Consider the following 22,169-nt stretch of genomic DNA (forward strand, 5'->3'; position numbering starts at 1 on the left):
GGAAGCTGCTGGGAAGCTGCCCGGCTGTTTTAAAAGGTCACAGCCGGGCTGGGGGACTTCCCAGCAACCTCCTGAACCCCGAACTTTTGCCGAACTTCCGGGTTCGGGAGATTGCTGGGAAGTCCCCCAGCCCAGCTGTGACCTTTTAAAACAGCCGGGCGACTTCCCAGCAGCTTCCCGAAGCCGAACGCCAAACCCGAACTTCCGTGTTCGGCGTTCGGAGGCTGCTGGAAAGCCGCGCGGCTGTTTTAAAAGGTGACAGCCGGGCTGGGAGGCTTCCCAGCAACCTCCCGAACCCCGAACCCGGAAGTTCGGCAAATGTTTGGGGTTCGGGAGGTTGCTGGGAAGTCCCCCAGCCCGGCTGTGACCTTTTAAAACAGCCGCGCGGCTTTCCAGCAGCCTCCGACCGCCGACCGCGGAAGTTCGGGTTTGGCGTTCGGCTTCGGGAAGCTGCTGGGAAGCCGCGCAGCTGTTTTAAAACGTGACAGCCGGGCTGGGGGGCTTCCCAGCAACCTCCCGAACCCCGAACCCGGAAGTTTGGCAAAAGTTCGGGGTTTGGGAGGTTGCTGGGGAGCTCCCCAGCCCGGCTGTGACCTTTTAAAACAGCCGGGCGGCTTCCCAGCCGTCTCCCGAAGCCGAACGCCAAACCCAAACTTCCGCGTTCGGCGTTCGGAGGCTGCTGGGAAGCCCTGCCGCCCGGCTGTCACCTTTTAAAACAGCCTGGGGGCTTCTCGGCGGCCTCCCGAACGGCGAACCCGGAAGTTCGGGTTCGGCGTTCGGCGTTCGGGTGGTCACTGAGAAGCCCCCAGGCTGTTTTAAAAGGTGACAGCCAGGCGGCAGCGTTTTTTTGCGGGGGTTTTTTTTTGGTTGCACGGATTAATTGACTTTACATTGTTTCCTATGGGAAACAATGTTTCGTCTTACGAACCTCCCCCTGGAACCAATTAGGTTTGTAAGACGAGGTATGACTGTACTGTGGTTTCCATAACATTGATATGCTCAGGAGAGGAGATTGGAACAACCTGGATGAACACAGGAGTTTCTAGGAAGGGATGTGATCCACAATTTTATCTAAATAAGAGCAATCCCTGGAGATTTAGCATAGCCCTTTGTATTAAGCCTGGGTATTATAAAAGATTCAGGGTTTATATAAAAAAAGCAATAAAATAATGATGACAAATTTGAAATCAATACTAACTATGTGAAATCATTGGGTAAAAGTACTTAATATTATAAATGAGATCAAGTCTTAAAGCATAATATTACAACCAGTTCACCCAGAACTGAAAATGCACAGCATCAAAAACATGGTGATTATATAGGACAGGATAGTGCTGGGGCAGATAGGTGGGCCCAGTCACTGGGCGGAACTACCAGTTCACCTGAACTGGTCCAAACTGGCAGCAGCCCACCTCGCTTGAAAGTAAATGTAGTAGCACAAATATATAAAAATGGAAACGTGTGATAAAGATAAAAATATTTGCTGGTACTTTCCAAAAAGACACATTATAATCTGATAGCTAGAAAGTAGGCTAAATGCTGTTGCCCTAGGAAGGCAATTGCTCCCTAATTCATTACAGAAACTTTCCCCACTGACAGTTGGGTCAGGTTTTTTCCTAATCAAAGTTCTACTATTTATATGGCACCCCCTTCTCAGGAATTTATTTGCAATGTAATCTTTTTGACTAGAGTAAGTGCTCATTTCTACATTGCTATTATGCCAACATAATTCCTAAGAATTGTTTTGTGAGATGAGCAGTCTCTAAATTTGATAAATACATTAAAAAATACATTGTCAGCATAATTTTTTTCAGCTCAAACTGTAGCATGGGTAGCATATACATTTGATAAATAAACTATGCCATTCCCATTATCAATCTGTATCCTGTCTGTATTGCCCCTCTTCTAATCCTACTGAATCATGTTATCCTGGTTGATGAGCATGGCCTTCATTATAAGCAATGTGATTGGTTTCATTCTCTGCCTTTGCTCCCATTTTACTATTGGGGATAATAAATTAATATGAACGCAAGAGACAGATAGGAACAAAACAGGACTGAAATAGCATCAGAGTACAGAGATATCCTATTCTCTCATTGTGGAACTACCTAGATTTCATATACTAGAATAACTGTACAAATAATTCAATAGCTAATGGGTCACCACATGATCTGGCTTTGGGAAAATGAGGAAAAGTGACTGAAACCAACCAACAAACAAAAGATCTTCTTTCATTTCGAGGTCTTCCATTATTATCCAGACCTTGCAATGAGAAAAAGTGAGGCGGCTTGTTTGAAGTTGAAGAGAAACCAGTTTCAAAAATGCTGACGAAGGAAGTGAAGGTAATAGCTATGGGAAGTAACAGTGGTAATAGATGAAATGCTGGCAAGCATCCAAAATGGAGGAAGCAAAGTAGTTCACCACAAGTAGGTTCATAATCTACTTGCCTCCAAAATCATGGGTAGCAAATTGTTACAGATTATACACACTTGCAGTTGTGGTAGAGAGGATAGGCTTGATAGGTTATTCTGTAAAACTGTTAAGCAAGTGTGGCAACATTATTTTTATCCAAATTGTGCAACCAAAAAGAAAAGATGGCATTGTCAGATTATATGGACTAGATCCATATCTCTCTCAATTATCTCTAGTAACGTTAAGTATCCGCACGTGCTGAGTACAATCTCTGGCTTTAACAAAATAGTTTTCTCTCATCTTGTTGTAGCTATTATTTTGCAAAATTATGAGACAGAGAATATGAAAAATCATAATAATTCCCTACAAAATAAAGTTTGTATTTCATACCAATAATAAAACTGATGGTTTCCCCAGAAGGGCTAGAGCAGCCGATAACTTTCTGTTGGTGCCATAACTGCACATAGAGGCAATTCTACATCGGTAAGGCATGAGATTAAGTCGATAAAGAAGGTGAAATACAATCTGTGGAGAAAAGAGATTCAAAGAAAAATGATCATTCTTCAGCAATTATGGTATGACAATATAATTAGTACTGAATTTTAGAAAGAAATATAAAGAGAGACTCCCCTGCTAATTTTGTTTTGTAAGGCTATATTTTTGCAGATTTGTTCCTGTGCCAATTGAACTCTAAATCTTTTGTAAAATGTGATACCTAGAACTAAATGTAATACTCTGAATCAGTATTTCTTAAAGCGTGGTTCTAGGAACCTGAAGATCTGTGAAATCAAAATTATTTGTCCAATATTGATAATATTTGCCAAAACTATGTCATTTTTTTCATTTTTGGTAAAAAAAAAAAAAGGGTTTTATTTATACTAATGTTTAATGGATTTAATATTTAAAAAGCTCTTTTGGGTTTCTCCATAATTATAAAAGTGGGAAGGGGTCCTGAAAGAAAAAAACCTTTAAGAAAAACTTTGGTTGATTGGTCTTTGATTAATGCCAAGTGAAATGGAATAATTCCTTCCTTAGTTCAGTAGAAAAGTAGTGTTAGTCTATGGTGGCCAGAAATCAGAAGCAGTCTGGTAAACTGATGGATAGAGTGGCTATCTGATGAAGTGAGCATAGGGCTCACTAATTATATTATTTGCTCCTTAAGAAGGATTTGATTTTCACGTAGCCTAGAATAAATTACATAATGTAGAATAAGTTACAAGTGGTGAAGAGAGCCCTAATGTTAATTTTGTCATGTTATCATTTCCATGAAAAATAAAATTCATTCTGCACCATGATGGGAGAAGTTTCTCTTGAAAAAATGTTAATAAAAGATTAAATATAAACAGCCAAATTCTGCTCCCTGTTTCCATCAAACTAGTTTCGAAATGCAGGGCAGCATTTCAAATACAGCTGAAACTTGATTTGTTCTTGAAAATTTAGCTTGGACAAACCCCAAAAATCAAAACAAAGAAAGAGACAAATTGAAAGCATTGAGAAGTTTTACTAAATAGTCAGAGGGCTTTCAGTCCAAAATACTGTATGTATTTAGCTACATTCAATTTTAAATTACTGGTATGTTAAAAGCAAAACTCCAGCATTACATTCCAGAAAACTTCTGATATTTGTACTTAAGCTTAATTTTACATACCCCTTTAATATCTTCCTCCGGGATGCCATGTAACCGTGCATAGTAATACATGTGTTCTTCAATAGTCAACAAATCATCTAAAGCATCTTCTTGAGGACAGTATCCAAATTGTGAACGGTGTGCACCATCAATTTCACTCAAGGATCTGAGTTGCAAAAAGTATTTGTTAAGTCTGGAAAGATTCTTAAAGTGCTTTAGAAGTTAACATAGAAGGAAGCCATGTGAAACACTTGTACAAACATGTATAGTAGAAAGAAAAACATAGTCCCTGATATTGCTGCCTCATTGTATCTGTGTTCTATACATCTGAGATAGCATTTGGATAAGGCCACAATTATGGATAATCTTTGAATTAATTACTCTGAAATGCTAACTTTGATTTAAGCTTCACTTGGCCTCAGACTCTATATTATGGATGAAAATGCATTACAGAAATAAGCATCACAAACGTAATGGAAGATTCTATTTGGGTTTCTTTTTAAGATAAATTCTTTTGTTCCATATGGATTTATTTTCTCAGCTAAGTTGCTTCACTTCCATTGTGGAGAATGAATCCGTCCTCCATACCCAGTTTCATCTTGCATCAGTAGCCTTCCATCAGTTGGACCAATGTCGCCTGTCAGCATTTTAAAAATTGTGGTTTTTCCAGCCCCATTCACACCAAGCAAGCCAAAACACTGAAGGGAAAATAACACATTAAATTAAGACATTTGTAGTTTCCTTGACTTACAATAGATTTGAAAAACAAATATTATCCATAGTATTTGCAATTTTAATAAAAGAAGATGTTTAAAGAGTTCATTAGCCAGTTTTTAAATGGAGAGGACTTTTAGCTAAATTGTTTTATTGTTGCTTCTTTTTTATTTCATTATTAATTTAATTAATTAATTTAGGAATGGATGAATGAGCATGAATGGAGGGAGAATATGGTTGGCATGAATGAAATGATTGGAAGGGCCAGCCTGTCTGGCGTTTTGGAGGTGGGAGGAGGGGAGCCCATCTTTGGGGTGGCAGAGGGCTGGAATATACCAGTTTTGCTGGGGAGAGGCAGATATAGCAGGAGACATGGGGTAGGCCATTCTCGGGGAACAAGAGCCCGCTGCTTAAAAGCGATCCCTTGTTCAGGCCCCCTGAGCTCAGCCTGTGGTACTGGTGCCAGGCAAAATCCGGATCCTGGGCTTAGGCTGTTGCTACTCAATGCCAGGTTGGTTGTAAATAAAGCTCCCCTCATCCAGGATTTACTCTTGGATGAGGAGGCCGACCTGAGATCTGGTTAGGCCCAGGGGGAGGTGTTCCTCTCTCTAAAATGTGCTCACCCGGGTTTCAAGTGTGGCACCAGCCACAACCCAAGGGAAGGGAGGGAGGAGTGGCTATTATAGCCAAGAAGACCTTCAGCCTATGCAGGCTCACTGCTCCTGAGATAGCGGGTTGTTAGTCCCTCTTTGTGAAGTTGGTCCTAGGGGTTCATGTGGGCTTGTTGCTCATGTGCCTGCCTCCCAGCTGTGTGTTCAACAGGTTTGCCTGCGCTACTTGAGGAGAAAGCCTGGTTGGCAGTGGAGTTCCCCAGACTTATTGTCTTGGGGGATTTGAAACTACCATCACTCGGTGAGTCCTCTGGATTGGCACAGGAGCTCATGGCCACCATGGCAACCATGGACCTGACCCAAGTAATTTGGAGGGGGGGGGGTACACTTCCAACATGGTATTTCTCTCAGAGCAGTTGAGTAATGATCTGAAATTAAGGGGCTTAGATATCTTGCCTTTGTCATGGTCAGATCAGTTTCCGCTATGGCTTGATTTTAAGGCTCCAATCCTCTCCCGCAGGAAGGCAGAACTGATTAGATGCTTCTGCCCCATACACCCAATGGACCCGGAGGGCTTTCAGAAGGCACTTGGGGTTTTACCAGATTTGCTGCTCCACAGTTAGACCACAGTTCCTTGCTGCTGCCTGGAATATGGCAGTGGCGGGGGCTCTAGACCGAATTGTGCCTTTGCAACCTCTCTGTGGCAGTAGGCCCTGGAGATTTCCTTGGTTTACTGAGGAACTCCAGGGGATGAAACACCAGAAGAGATGTCTAGAGAAGTGCTGGAGGAAAAATAAATCTGAATCTGACTGAACACTGGCAAGTGCTTATGTTAAGACTTACCAAGTGGCGCTCAGGGTGACCTTCATTGCATCTGTGGAATCCCGCTCAGCCACCCTATTTAAGGTGACTTACTCCCTCCTTAACCAGGGAGAGGGGTCGACAAACCTTTGCAGGGTAGTGCTGAGGACTTTAACAAGTTTTTCACAGATAAAATCACTCAGATCCAGACAAACCTTGACTCCAATTGAAATGCAGTGTTGGCTGACAATGAGTCAATCAAGGTGGCAGGGGCTCGTCTTAGTCCTTATGTGTGGGAGGAGTTTGACCTGGTAACACTTGATGAAGTGGACAAGGCCATGGGAGCTGTGAGCTCTGCCACCTGTTTATTGGACTTGTGTCCTTCCTGGCTGGTTTCGGCCAGCAGGGAAGTGACACGGAGCTAGATCCAGGAGATTGTCAATGCTTTGTTGAGGAAGGGATCCTTTCCAGCTCCCTACAAGGAGGCAGTTGTGCACTTCCTCCTCAAGAAGCCTTCCCTGGATCCAGCTGTATATAACAACTATCTTCCTGTCTCCAACCTTCCTTTTATTGGGAAGATTATTGAGAAGGTGATGTCACTCCAAGGACAAAGCCAATTATCTGAGCCCTCAACTGTCAGGATTCAGGCCTGGCTACAGCATGGAAACTTCTTTGGTCGTGCTGACAGATGATCTCTGGAGGCCTGGGATACGGGTTTATCCTCTATCCTGATGCTCCTTGACCTCTCAGAGGTTTTCGATACCATCAACCATGGTATCATTTTGTGCCGACTGGAGGGGTTGGGAGTGAGAGGCATCTTTTTATGGTGGTTCTCCTCCTACCTTTCTGGTCGGTCACAGTCTGTGTTAGTGAAGGTCAGAGGTCGACTCCTAGATCCCTCCCTTGTGGAGTTCCTCAGGGGTCGGTCCTCCGCCCCCCACTGTTTAATATCTACATGAAACCTGTGTGAGGTCATCTAAGGGCACTGGGTGAGTAGCCATCAGTATGCTGACGATAATCAGCTATACATCTCCACCCTGTGTCCACTCAGTGAAACAGTGGAAGTAATGTGCTGGTGTCTGGAGGCTGTTAGGGTCTGGATAGGTGCTAACAGGCTCAAACTCAACTCTTACAAGACAGAGTGGCTGTGGGTTCTGCCTCCCAAGGACACTTCCATCTGTCCATCCATCAGAACTTTTGAGCCCCTCAGAGAGGATCCACAACCTGGGCATCTTCCTCAATCCACAGCTGAATTTGGAAGATCATCTTTTGGCTGTGGCTAGGGGGGCATTTGCCCAGCTTTGCCTAATGCACCAGTTGCGACTCTATTTGGACATGAGTGTCTACTCACAGTTATTCATGATTGGTGGTATTAAATTAAATTCTGAATTAATCTAACCAAAATTTATAAAAAAGAATAAATAGGTCAACTGTTGGCAGAACACACAATTTGAACAGTAATTGCCCTATTCCATAAGATCTAGGCTCTCAACAGGATTCAGGCCTGGCTACAACATGGAAACTGCTTTGGTCGCACTGATGGATGATCTCTGGTGGGCCTGGGATACGGGTTTATCCTCTATCCTGGTGCTTCTTGACCTCTCAGCAGCTATCCTTCTGTGCTGACTGGAGGGCTGGGAGTGGGGGGCACCGTTCTACGATGGTTCTCCTCCTATCTCTCCACTCAGTCGCAGTGAGTGTTAGTGGGGGGTCAGAGGTCAACCCCTAGGTTCCTTCCCTGTGGAATTCCTCAGGGGTCAGTCCCCCCTGCTATTTAATATCTACATGAAACTGTTGGGTGATATCATCCAAGGACACAGGGTGAGTTGTCATCAGTACACTGATGACACCCAGTTGTACATCTCCACCCCATGTCCACTCAGCTAAGCAGCGAAAATGATGTGCTGGTGCCTGGAGGCTGTTAGGGTCTGGATGGGTGCCAACAGGCACAAACTCAACTCTGACAAGATGGAGTGGCTGTGGGTTTTGCCTCCCAAGGACAATTCCATCTGTCCATCCATTACCCTGGGGTGACCCCCTCAGAGAGGGTCTGCAACTTGGGCGTCCTCCTCAACCCACGGCTGACTCTAGAACACCACCTTTCAGCTGTGGCGAGGATGGCATTTGCCCAGGTTCGCCTGGTGCACCAGTTGCGGCCCTATTTGGATAAGGAGTCCTTACTTGCGGTCACTCATGCTCTTATCACCTCACGGTTCGACTACTGCAACGCTCTCTACATGAAGAGCATTCGGAAACTGCAAATTGTGCAGAAAGCAGCCGTGTGAGCGGTCATGGGCCTGCCTAGTCATGCCCACATCTTTCCAGCACTCCGTAGACTGCATTGGCTGGCAATTGGTTTCTGGACACAATTCAAAGTGTTGGTTATGACCTATAAAGCCCTACATATCATCGGACCAGAATACTTGCGGGACCACCTTCTGCCACATGAGTCACAGCATCCAGTTAGGTCCCACAGAGTCGGTTATTATTATTATTATTATTATTATTATTATTATTATTATTATTATTAATAATAATAATTAGATTTGTATGCTGCCCCTCTCCGAGGCCTTCTCCAGGTCCTGTCAACTAGACCTGGGCCTAGGGGAAGAGCCTTCTCTGCGGGGGGAGGGCGCCCTCTGGAATCAGCTCCTCCCAGAGATTCATACCGCCCTCATCATCCTCACCTTCTGTAAGAGTTTCAAGACTTATCTATGCCACCAGGCTTGGGGCCACTAGACTCTAGCCTCCTGGCCGACAAATGTATTGTGAGTTAGCTGATTTAATGGAAATGAGTGTCTTTTTATGGTTTGGGGTTTTTAGACTATTAATTTAAACTAACTGGATTAAGGATGCTATATTGTTCCTTTATATGTTGAAAGCCATCCCGAGTCCTCAGAGAGGGCCGGCATAAAAGTCCAATAAATAAATAAATAAAATAAACAAAATAGAAAGCTCAGGAGATATAGAAAAAGCATGTGTCAGCCTCTGCATTTTTGCTTGTCCTGCTTGTCTTGGCTTCCATATTAACAGTTTTGGGAGGGGGAAAAGTGTGCTGGAAGTTTGAAGTTTGAAGACCCATTTGAAGTTTTGAACACTGTTAAGGGAGCGTTAGTCCCACCATTCTCTTCCTGGCACAGCTAGGCATCATGGACCTGTTTACAGCCTACTCAAGGTCAACAGCTGCAGCGCGCCACATTTGGAAGACCTAACGACTAATGCACCCACCTGACACCTTGAGACATGGGGATTGGATGGATGGCCCAAGGGGGGCATTTGGGGAGGGTTGGGATCTTTGTACATGCAATTTGCATGCTTTTTCCTTCAGATCTTACTTTTTTTGTTGCATTCACTTCTTGACTAGTAAAAATATTCCTTCTAATTCAAATGGATTAGGAGTCTTACTTTCCTGGTCTCTGAAAGGAAGCATAGCTGACAGAATGTTTATATGCATTCATAACTTAAATAACTAGTAAAATATCAGTTTCAAGTGGGGAGGGGGCAGCAGAAATATTCAGATGAATGCTTCATCTTTTTTGCAGTCCTGCCATCTAATCTCTAAAATGATTGAGTTCTGTGCAGGATCAGCCTCCCTGATGTAGAGTAAGATATATGCCTTATGCAGCGGATTTTGATTCATGTGAAATGTACAAAATATTATTTAAATGGCTATGTTTATATATTTTTGCTACTGCTGAACCTAAGGAGGGCAAAGAGAAATGAGCAGGTACTTGATATGTCCAGGTGAATGCCTGAAGGTGCCTTTTAAGCTGTGCACAATTTCTTCTGACTAGCTACACACATAAGAGTGTCTACCTCTCATAATTTCCACTTTGTACTTTAATGATTTGTACTTTAATGACTTACCTCTCCTGCTGGGATTCCAATGTTGACATTTCTTACTGCTACAATCCTTCGGTAGGGAAGATGGTAGATTTTGGAAAGGTTCTGGAGCTGCAATACATCAGAGTCTGACAAGCCCAGTGTCACTCGCTCTCTTTCTGCTCGGACATCCTTGTCTTCCTCCTCAACGTCTTCAAGGTAGAGTGGAGATTTACCATGCAGTTGATTAAATAAGAATCTACCAAAATTTAAAATCAAGTACATTAATATCACCTTATTTTTAAATGTTGTCTTATGAAATATTTTGTTGATATGAGTTTTTTTGCAGAAGTTTTTTAAAAATGCAATTATTCAGTACCAATCAATATACATAATGGAAATGGAGAATAGAATAGAATAGAATATTCTTTATTGAGTAAGGGTGATTGGCCATGCTAGGAATTTGTCTCTGGTGCTTGCATAAACTCTCAGTATACATATAAAAATGATGAAGCCATAAAGCATACATAATAAGATATAATCATAGGGAAAGGGACTGGCCAATGATACAGCAGCACCAAGTTCTTCATGGGGAATTCCAATATCCCATCTGTCTGAAAACCTGGGACCAATCGATTCTAGGTCAGAACTGCCCTGGAGGGGTGGGGGCAAAGAGAAGCACCTGTCAGTAGGCTGTGTGGGGGAGGGTTGCAAAATCCCCAGGGAGCCAACACTAGCCTCCTGGCCAGCAGCTGAGGAAGACAACCTAATTATTGTCATTAGCAGTGCCATCCACAAATGAACTGATTGTTTGATTGAAAAGATTCTAGACTGCCTGGATAACAAGATTGAAGCGCAAGTACTGGAGAGAGATGGTGAATTGCTGAAGCTGATGAGTATTTGGCCAATTTAATTATTAAAGAAGAAAATCTAAACTTTAAAGGGGAACAAAAGAGTTTCAAAATGGAGAGAGCAGCTATCTAGCAATTAGAAAAGTTCCTAGAGATTTAAAGGAACTGCATTAAAAGCCCAAATTGAAGAACATTTGTATAAAAGACAGTGGAAATTAAAGTGATTGAAAAATAAGAATTTGAAGAGAACTTACAATAAGTGTTAAGTGGATATGAAAGACAGAGAAATAAAACCTTTTTCTTCTTAAGAAAAGAAATGATTTTGTCAGAGCTGCACTTTCGGAAGCTTACCAAACCCAGCCAACCATAGACCAATAGATATGAAGTTGTAGTCTTCAATGAAACACAGCAGCAGGATTTCTTGCAAAAATATATTTATTCCTTATATACCCTACTATTTGTATTCTACCTTACTATATGTAAACCACACTAGTATATCACTACTACCATTACAACTATCCCAATTACATTAACTCACAGAAACTAACAGAGCAGCAACAACAGGGAAAACCAACAGCAGCAGCAGCAGCAGCAGCAGCAGCAGAAAAGCTCTTACATATTTATATATTTATCAGGTTACTGTATACTTAATTGACTCAGAATGACTCAACGTTCTCTTCGTAGTCCTTCCTTCTGCATTGGGATATTACCTCAGGATATTACTTAATCCTGACACCCCCTCTAATATCCCAATGCAGCAATACACAACTTGTTTATCATTACTTTATGTTTAACGGTTAACAATGGTTTTCTACATACATCAGTAGTATTACGTTCACTTTATATATAATATAATTAATCTCTTCGGATTATACACGTTGTTTCACATTTTGCTATCTAACTGCAATATACTGTGTTGGCATCCTATAATTTCACTCTATTTAACAATTATACAATCTTTTTCTTTTGCCTTAATACAATATTTTGTTTACTTGTTTGTACAATATCAATACTCAACTAATGTTTTAGATATCCGAAGTCCGTTATCACAAATGACTTGTTAAGATCATTAAATATTTGCATAATTATCCAATCATCTCTTGCACACACATGTATGTCATCGACATACACAATTAGAAACATGAGCTGTATTATTCTCTGGCCTGAGTATAGTTTAAAACCAGAGATACCTCATTAGTGGAGATTTATGACTCTATCTAGCTGGCATCCCAGACTATCGTTAATTCCTGCTAATTGGAGAAACGCTGCCAGCATGCATTCCTTGCGTTGATGCTTGCGTTGCAGAAATAGTGTTACCAATAGACTTTTGCCTATGAGTGCTTTTGAACCATTGTATGTATGGGTCTTTATTTCTGATAATTGATCTGGCTGGACAGAACAATTGGTGTCAGGGGAAACAATTTAGAAATGAAGGGGTAACAGGAAGAAGAGATAAAGAGAAATTGAGAGTAGACTTACACAAATAATATACTTAAATGAGAGAAAGGAGCTTGGGAAAAAAGAAGTTATAAATATAAAAAGAAAAGAAAGAAAAAGAAGAAATTAAGAAAATGGGAGTGGAAGAGAAACAGATAAGAATGGAGTAGTTGAGAGATTAAAAGGGAATGGATTTTTAATTGTGATAATAATATTAATTGCATATAGGTTTTGTTCTAATTAATCAATACAACTGTTTACTAAAAGCTTTTTTTAACAGGGTAATAGTTTTACATTAGACTGTCCATGTGATTGGTGGTATTAAATTAAATTCTGAATTAATCTAACCAAAATTTATAAAAAAGAATAAATAGATCAACTGTTGGCAGAACACACAATTTGAACAGTAATTGCCCTATTCCATAAGATCTAGGCCCTCAACAGTCAGGATTCAGGCCTGGCTACAACATGGAAACTGCTTTGGGCGAACTGATGGATGATCTATGGTGGGCCTGGGACACTGGTTTATCCTCTATCCTGGTGCTTCTTGACCTCTCAACAGCTATCCTTCTGTGCTGACTGGAGGGGTTGGGAGTGGGGGGCACCGTTCTACGGTGGTTCTCCTCCTACCTCTCTGGTCAGTCGCAGTCGGTGTTAGTGGGGGGCTCAGATGTCGACCCCTAGGTTCCTCCCCTGTGGAGTTCCTCAGGGGTCAGTCCTCTCCTCCCTGCTATTTAATATCTACATGAAACTGTTGGGTGAGATCATCCAAGGACACGGGGTGAGTTGTCATCAGTACGCTGATGACATCCAGTTGTACATCACCACCCCGTATCCACTCAGCTAAGCAGTGGAAGTGATGTGCCGGTGCCTGGAGGCTGTAAGGGTCTGGATGGGTGCCAAGAGGCTCAAACTCAACCCTGACAAGACGGAATGGCTGTGGGTTTTGCCTCCCAAGGACAATTCCATCTGTTCATCTATTACCCTGGGGGGGGGGATTACTGACCCTCTCAGAGAGACTTGGCATCCTCCTTGACCCACAGCCGACTCTAGAAAATCACCTTTCAGCTGTGGCGAGGAGGGCATTTGGCCAGGTTCGCCTGGTGCACCAGTTGCTTCCCTATTTGGATAAGGAGTCATTCAAGCTCATATCATATCGACTACTGCAATGTTCTCTACATGGGGCTACCTTTGAAGAGTGTTCGGAAACTTCAAATCATGCAAAATGCAGCCGCGCAAGCGGTCATGGGTCTACCCAGATATACCCATGTCTCTCCAAAACTCCATGGACTGCACTGGTTGCCGATTGGTTTCCGGACACAATTCAAAGTGTTGGTAATGACCTATAAAGCCCTACTTGGCATCGGACCAGATTACTTACAGGACCCTCTTCTGCCTCATAAATCCCTGCGGCTGCTTAGGTCCTACAGAGTTGGCCTTCTCCAGGTCCCGTCAACCAGACAATGTCATTTTACAGGGCCTAGGGGAAGAGCCTTTTCTGTGAGTGGGGGGCAACCCTCTGAAATCAGCTCCCACCAGAGATCCGTATTGCCCCCACCCTCCTCGCCTTCCGCAAGAGTCTTAAGACTCATCTATGTCGCCAGGCTTGGAGCAATTACACCTTGCCCCTTGAACCAATAAATGTAATTTATGGTGTGATTGGACTGTTTGACTGAGAGTTATACAGTGGTACCTCGAGATACGAGTTTAATTCGTTCCGGACCTGCGCTCTTAAGTCGAGCAGCTCTTATCTCGAATGACTTTTCCCCATAGGAATTAATGTAAATAATTTTAATTGGTTCCAGCCCTCAAAAAACTCACAAAGTTAGTCTAAATGATGGAAAAAGACATTGCAAGAATAAATGTAACTTTACTTATTAATAAGATGATAAGCTGAGAGCTTTCCTTCCCTTCCTCTTTTTACCCAAAACAATCAACATGGCAAACTTTTATTTTTATTCATTAAACTGTAGTTATTTATTCAACTTCACTGCCACCCAATCCTGTAGAGGGAGGAAAGAAGGGAGGAAGGAAAAGGAAAGCAAGAAATGGAGGGAGGAAAGGAAGGAAGGAAGGAAAGAAAGAAAGAAAGGAAGGAAGAAAGAAAGGAAGAAAGAAAGGGTGAAGGGACAGGAACAGAGGAAGGAAGCAAGGAAACTTATGAAAGGGGAGAGTAACTTCATTGCCACCCAATCCTGTAGAGGGAGGAAAGAAGGGAGGAAGGAAAAGGAAAGCAAGAAATAGAGGAAGGGAAGGTAAAAGAGAGAAAGAAAAAGAGCAAGAAAGAAAGCAAGCAAGAGAGAAAGAAAGAAAATGAAAGAGAAATAAAAATAGAGAGGGAGAATGAAAGAAATGGAAGGAGGGAAGGAAGGAGAGAAAGCAAGAGAAAGAAAGAAAGCAAGAGAAAGAAAGAAAGAAAGCAAGAGAAAGAAAGAAAGAAAGCAAGAGAAAGAAAGAAAGAGAAAGAAAAAAGAATGAAAGAGCAAGAGAGCAAGAGAGCAAAAGAAAGAGAGAGAGAAAGAAAGAAAGAAAGAAAGAAAGAAAGAAAGGCAACTTCAAAGAAAGGCTCACTGAGCATCTCTCACTCTCTCTCTCTTTCTATCCCTCTCTCTTTCTCTCTCCCCTCTCCCCCACTTTCCCTCTCTCTTTCTCTCTCTCCCTCTCTCTTTCTCTCCCCCCTCTCCCCCCTTTCCCTCTCCCCCCCCAGGCCGGCAGCGATGTTTTAAAACAGCTGCGCCGTTTGCGAGCTAACTCCTGAGGTGCGGAAGTTCGCCTTTGGTGTTTGGGCCACTCAGAATGTGAAATTCAAAACAGCGTTCGGATCCCCCCACCCCCAGCAGAAGCCAAGGACCCCCAGAGTGGGGCGGCAGGGGAGGCGACCGCCTCTCCACTCACCAAGTGCCGGGATACGAGCCGAGAAGAGCCGGGCTGGCTTACTTTCCTTCCTTCCCGCGCTGATGCAGAGCCACTCGAACAAAGCGTCACGCCCCCCTGACGCTTTTGGCGGCAAAAGAGCCCAGCGTCGCTTCGGAAGCCGCCGAAAGCATCAGAGGGGCGCGACGCTTTGTTCGAGTGGCTCTGCATCAGCGCGGGAAGGAAGGAAAGTAAGCCAGCCCGGCTCTTCTCGGCTCGTATCGCGGAGAGGGGCGGCATACAAATCCAAGTAATAAATAAAATAAAATAAAAAAATGTCTCTCCTCTCCCAGCTCTTATCTCGAGTAGCTCTTAAGTCGAGCAGCTCTTATGTCGGGGTTCCACTGTATAGGGTTTTTAGTTGTACTTTTTAAAATATATTAGATTTGTTCTATATGCTTTGTTTTACAGTATACAGTAATACCTCGTCTTGGTTCCCGGAGGAGGTTCGTAAGGCAAAAAGTTCATAAGACGAAACATTATTTCCCATAGGAAACAATGTAAAATGAATTAATGCGTGCAACAACAAAAAAAACCCGCAAAAAACCCCGCCGCCGCCTGGCTGTCACCTTTTGAAACAGCCGGGCGCTTCTCAGCGTTCTCCCAATGCCGAACCTGGAAGTTCGGCAAAAGTTTGGGTTCGGGTGGCCGCCGAGAAGCCCTGCCGCCCAGCTGTCACCTTTTGAAACAGTCAGGGGGCTTCTTGGCGGCCTCCCAAACGCTGAACCCGGAAGTTCGGCAAAAGTTCGGGTTCGGGAGGCCGCTGAGAAGCCCCGCCGCCCGGCTGTGGCTTTTTGAAACAGCCGGGGGGCTTCTCGGCGTCCGCCTGAACCCGAACGCCAAAACCCGAACTTCCGTATTCGGCGTTCGGGAGGCCGAGAAGCCCCCCGGCTGTTTCAAAAGGTGACAGCCAGGCGGTGGGGCTTCTCGGCGGCCTCCTGAACGCTGAATTTGGAAGTTTGGCAAAAGTTCAGGTTTGGGAGGCCGCTGAAAAGCCGCCTCCCAAACAAGGCATTTATAAATGATAGAAATAAAAAAAGAAGAGAAAATTATGAGCAATGAGATTAATGGAGGAGAGGGAGCAACACGGTTTAAGATTAAGAGGTATAAGAGAAGATGAACATTTTTGGAATTGAGCTGCAGCGGTTAATTTGGAAAAAAGCTTAAAATCAGAGATGGTAGATCCAAGTAACAAAAATAAAGGGAAGGTGAGGAGGCAGAATTAGATTAATAACATATACTTAGACTAAAAAGTTATATTTATAGAAATGATTTTTTTAAAGTTATGATTTTAGAAGAGGCACTAATAATTTAAAGATGTAAGGGGATGAGTGGAGTTATGACATGGATGAGATGATTGGAAATAGTATGAATGATATATTTGGCCCACCTGACGTTGGAAGGGCAGGAGGAGAGGGGGCATCGATCTCTGGGGTGGCGGAGGGTCGGAATATCCCGGTGTTGCTGGGGAGAGGCAGATATGGCGGGAGCCGCGGAGTTAGCCGTTCAAGGAGAACAAGAGATCGTTGTTTAATAACAATTCCTTGTTCTGGCTCCATGAGCTCAACCCTGGATACTGGTGATGAGTGTAACTCTGGCCCTGGGCTCAAGCTGTTGCTACTCAATGCCAGGTCGGTAGTAAATAAAGCTCTCCTCATCCGGGATTTGATCCTGGATGAGGAGTCCGACCTGGCTTGTGTGACCGAAACCTGGCTGGGCCTGGAGGGAGGAGTTCCTCTCTCTGAAATCTGCCCAGCCGGGTTTCGGATATGGCATCAGCCTCGACCCCAGGGAAGGGGGGGAGGAGTGGCTATTATAGCCAGAGAGAGCCTGTGCCTGCGTAGACTCACTGCTCCAGAGATTGCGGGTTGCGAGTCCCTCCTGGTGAAGTTGGACCTAGGGGTTCAGGTGGGCTTGTTACTCACGTACCTGCCTCCCAGCTGCGTGTCAACAGCCCTGCCTGTGCTGCTGGAGGAGGTGGCCGGGCTGGCGGTGAGGTTCCCTAGGCTTATGGTCTTGGGGGACCTCAACCTGCCGTCGCTCGGCGGATCCTCTGGGCTGGCACGGGAGTTCATGGCCACCATGTCAGCCATGGACCTGACTCAAGTAGTGCAGGGTCCAACTCATAAGGGAGGGCACGCACCTGACATGGTATTCCTCTCTGAGCAACTAAGTAATGGTCTGAGATTAAGGGGCTTAGAAGTATTGCCTTTGTCATGGTCAGACCATTTTCTACTGCGGCTTGACTTCCTGGCTCCAATCCTCCCTCGCAGGGAGGCGGAACCGATTAAGTTGTTCCGCCCCAGGCGCCTGATGGATCCAGAAGGCTTTCAGAAGGCGCTTGGGGATCTTCCAGATGCACTCGTCCACAATTCGGCAGAGTCTCTGGCTGAGGCCTGGAACAAGGCTGCAGCGGAGGCCCTTGACCGAATTGCACCGCTGCGACCTCTCCACGGCACTAGACCCCGTAGAGCTCCATGGTTCAACGAGGAGCTCCGGGAGTTGAAACGCCAGAAGAGACGTCTAGAGAAGCGATGGAGGAAGAGTAAGTCCGAATCCGATCGAACACTTGTAAGAGCTCATATTATGACTTACAAAGTGGCACTCAAGGCAGCAAGATGCGCGTATCATGCCACCTTGATTGCATCAGCGGAATCCCACCCGGCCGCTCTGTTTAGGGTAACCCGCTCCCTTCTTAACCAGGGGGGAGTTAGGGAGCCCTTGCAGAGTAGTGCCGAGGATTTTAACACGTTTTTCGCTGATAAAATTGCTCGGATTCGAGCGGATCTCGACTCCAATTGTAAAACAGAGTCAACTGACAACGAGTCAGTCAAGGTGACTGGGGCTAAACGTCTTTGTCCATCTGTCTGGGAGAAGTTTGACTTAGTGACACCTAAGGAAGTGGACAAGGCCATTGGAGCTGTGTGTTCCGCCACCTGTCTACTGGATCCGTGTCCCTCTTGGTTGGTTTCGGTCAATCGAGAGGTGACACGGAGCTGGGTCTGGGAGATTGTCAACGCCTCCTTGGGGAGTGGGTCCTTTCCGGCTCCTTATAAGGAGGCACTTGTGCACCCCCTTCTCAAGAAGCCTTCCCTGGACCCAGCCATACTCAATAACTACCGTCCAGTCTCCAACCTTCCCTTTATGGGGAAGGTTGTTGAGAAGGTGGTGGCACTTCAGCTCCAGCGGTCCTTGGAAGAAGCCGATTATCTAGGTCCTCAACAGTCTGGATTCAGGCCCGGCTACAGCACGGAAACTGCTTTGGTCGCGTTGATGGATGATCTCTGGCGGGCCCAGGACAGGGGCTTGTCCTCTGTCCTGGTGCTTCTTGACCTCTCAGCGGCTTTCGATACCATCGACCATGGTATCCTTCTGCACCAACTAGAGGGGTTGGGAGTGGGAGGCACTGTTCTTCAGTGGTTCTCCTCATACCTCTCTGGTCGGTCGCAGTCGGTGTTAGTAGGGGATCAGAGGTCGACCTCTAGGTCTCTCCCTTGTGGGGTGCCTCAGGGGTCGGTCCTCTCCCCCCTGCTATTTAATATCTACATGAAACCGCTAGGTGAGATCATCCAAGGGCATGGGGTGAGGTATCATCAATACGCCGATGATACCCAGTTATACATCTCCACCCCATGTCCAGCCAACGAAGCAGTGGAAGTGATGGGCCGGTGCCTGGAGGATGTTAGGGCCTGGATGAGTGTCAACAAGCTCAAACTCAACCCAGACAAGACGGAATGGCTGTGGATCTTACCTCCCAAGGACAACTCCATCTGTCTGTCCATTACCCTGGGGGGAGAATCACTGGCCCCCTCAGAGAAGGTTCGCAACTTGGGCGTCCTCCTCGATCCACAGCTCACATTAGAGAAACATCTTTCAGCTGTGGCGAGGGGGACGTTTGCCCAGGTTCGCCTGGTGCACCAGTTGCGACCCTACTTGGACTGGGAGTCACTGCTCATGGTCACTCATGCCCTCATCACCTCGAGGCTTGACTACTGTAACGCTCTCTACATGGGGCTACCTTTGAAAAATGTTCGGAAACTTCAGATCGTGCAGAATGCAGCTGCGAGAGCAATCATGGGCTTTCCCAAATATGCCCATGTTACACCAACACTCCGCAATCTGTATTGGTTGCCGATCAGTTTCCGGTCACAATTCAAAGTGTTGGTTATGACCTATAAAGCCCTTCATGGCACCGGACCAGATTACCTCAGGGACCGCCTTCTGCTGCACGAATCCCAGCGACCAGTTAGGTCCCACAGAGTGGATCTTCTCCGGGTCCCGTCAACTGAGCAATGTCGCCTGGCGGGACCCAGGGGAAGAGCCTTCTCTGTGGCGGCCCCGGCCCTCTGGAACCAACTCCCCCCAGAGATTAGAACTGCCCCCACCCTCCTTGCCTTTCGTAAACAACTTAAAACCCACCTCTGCCGCCAGGCATGGGGGAATTGAGATCCTCTTTCCCCCTAGGCCTTTACAATTCTATGCATGGTATGTATGTATGTATGTTTGGTTTTTATATTAATTGATTTTTAATCATCAATACCAAATTACTATTGTACACTGTTTTATTGTCGCTGTTAGCCGCCCCGAGTCTCTGGAGAGGGGCGGCATACAAATCCAATAAATAAATAAATAAATAAATAAATAAATAAATAAATAAATAAATAAATATATAATCAGTCTATTAAATGTGAGATGAATTAGGATAAGATTCACTCAGGGAAAGGTGAAGGGAGAAGAGAGGAAGGGAGAGAGAAGGAGTAAGAAGGTAGAAGGAGGAGTTGGAAATAGAGGGAGGTGAAGGCAAAGGAAGAAAAACAGACTGAGGAATAGTAACATAAAATAGGTTCAAAAGAGGAGAAGGATCTATGGCTGATTGAATAAAAATTTATAATCATTTCTGTTACTGACATATTTTAAGGTATATGTATTGATGTATGTATGGAGACTTTGGTGAAAAAATTAAAAAGTTTAAACAGTTTATGTGCAGGATGTGATGGGTCTGTAGATATTTTCTCAGCCTTCTTTCTGGCTCATGCAGTTTACACTGGAAGGCAGAAATTGTTGCAATTGTTTTTTATGCAGTTCTCCTTATTTGTTTGTTTGTTCAACTTCTATGCCGCCCAATCCTGAAGGACTTAGGGAGGCTTACAACAAAGCTATAAGTACAATAAAAATAAATACAGAACAGTAAAAGAAGTTGAACAGTTAGCTAAAGTTAAAACATAACAGTTAGCTAAAGTTAAAACATAACAAACTAAAAAAAAAACCATAAAAAGTTATTATAAAAAGAAAATCACACTCATGTGCATACACACCATTCTTACAGTTGCCCATTTACAGTTGCTGTGAATTTATGGCCCCCAGGCCTGTCAGCAAAGCCAAGTCTTCATAGCTTTGTGAAAGGCCAGCAGGGTGGAGCCATAGAGCCAGGATGGCCACAGAAAAGACTCTCCCCTGTGGTCCCGCCAATCTGCATTACTTAGTCGACAGGACCCGGAGGAGGCCAACTCTTTGAGCTCTTATTGGTCTCTGTGAAGTATGTGGCAAGAGACAGTCCCGTAAATAGTTTGGCCCTGAGCCATGTAGGGCTCTATAGGTAATAACCAACACCTTGATTTGTGCCTGGAGACTAATAGGAAGCCAGTGCAGCTCATGGAGCAAAGGTATTATATGGGTGTACCGAGGTACCCCCAAAACAGCTCTCGTGGCTGCATTCTGGACTATTTGCAGTCTCCGAACACTTTTCAGGGGTAACCCCATATAGAGCGCATTGCAATAATCAAGATGGGAGGTGATGAGGACCTGAGTGACTGTGCAGAGAGCCTCCTGGTCCAAGTAGGGCCGCAGCTGGTGTACCAGGCGAACCTAGGCAAACCTGGACACAGCTGAAATGTGATGGTCAAAACTCAGCCGTGGGTCCAGGATGACACCCAAGTTGCGGACCTATCTGAGGGGGACAATATCTCCCTCCCCCAGAACAATGGATGGACAGATCGAAAGGTCCTTAGGAGGGAATGCCCACAGCCACTCAGTCTTGTCTGGGTTGAGTCTGAGCCTGTTGGCCCCCATCCAGATCCTCACAGCTTCCAGGCACCGGCACATCACATCCACCACTTCACTGAATTGGAATGGGGTGGGGAAGTATAACTGGGTATCATCAGCGTACTGATGATACCTCACCCCATGCCCTCAGATGATCTCGCCCAGCGGCTTCATATAGATATTGAATAGCAATATCTACATGAATATCAATATTATCTGTGTTGCTTAATTGCTGTACCAAACCAGACATTTATAGAAAATACAAAATTCAGACTCAATAATTCTTCTGTAGAACTGTTATCAGCAGTTCCTTGAGCAATCTGAATTGGCACAGAAAAAAACATTGTTTATTGTGCCTTTTTAATGATGGTTCTTATGGTAGGTTGCATTTCAAGTCCTGGAAGATTATAGAACCCAGAAACCTGAAGGTGTCTACTGTTGATTCTGTGTTGTCTAATATTGTAAGAGGTGTTAGAATAGGAAGACTCCTCCTAAAATCTATCATCTCTAGAGTTTTAAGAGTGTTCAGTTCCTAATTGTTCTGGCTGCACCACGGGGCCAGTTGTTCAACCTCCTGTCTCTATGCAAATTAATCACCATCATGAATGAGACCAATTATTATTGTATCAGTTTCAGTACTTTAACAGAGGGATTCTTTGAGATGCAGTATTTGGTATAGAGTGAAGGGAAGGGCTGCAGGTGTCCTGGTTGATCCTAAGAGGATCTGGAAGTGAATGTGAATTTCCCCAGACAAAACATCCTACAGCCCTCTCCATCCCTTCTTCTGTGACATTGCTTTCTTCCACTTGGTCAGCAAATTCAAAAAATGAGCCAAGGTTAGACAAATTATCAGCGGGCATACAACAGCAAAAGTCACATTAATAAAAAGCATGCCAAATGCAAAGTTTTACAAGGTAGTTTTTTCATTGAAAGCACTGT

At 44.5% G+C, this 22,169-nt stretch overlaps 1 protein-coding gene across 1 annotated transcript in view; it reads right to left on the reverse strand.

Annotated features, from left to right (window-relative positions):
- The window catches only part of ABCA12 (ATP binding cassette subfamily A member 12), a 266,663-nt gene that overhangs the window by 16,460 nt on the left and 228,034 nt on the right, over positions 1-22,169 (reverse strand). The window contains exons 46-49 of the mRNA XM_070732222.1: positions 10,033-10,246; positions 4,628-4,737; positions 4,061-4,205; positions 2,803-2,937 (exon numbers count right to left, since the gene is read on the reverse strand). Coding sequence (XP_070588323.1) covers positions 2,803-2,937; positions 4,061-4,205; positions 4,628-4,737; positions 10,033-10,246 — 604 coding nt within the window. The remainder of the gene's footprint in view (positions 1-2,802; positions 2,938-4,060; positions 4,206-4,627; positions 4,738-10,032; positions 10,247-22,169) is intronic.

The sequence above is a fragment of the Erythrolamprus reginae genome, chromosome 1, assembly GCF_031021105.1.
Source record: "Erythrolamprus reginae isolate rEryReg1 chromosome 1, rEryReg1.hap1, whole genome shotgun sequence".
Lineage (NCBI taxonomy): Eukaryota > Metazoa > Chordata > Lepidosauria > Squamata > Dipsadidae > Erythrolamprus > Erythrolamprus reginae.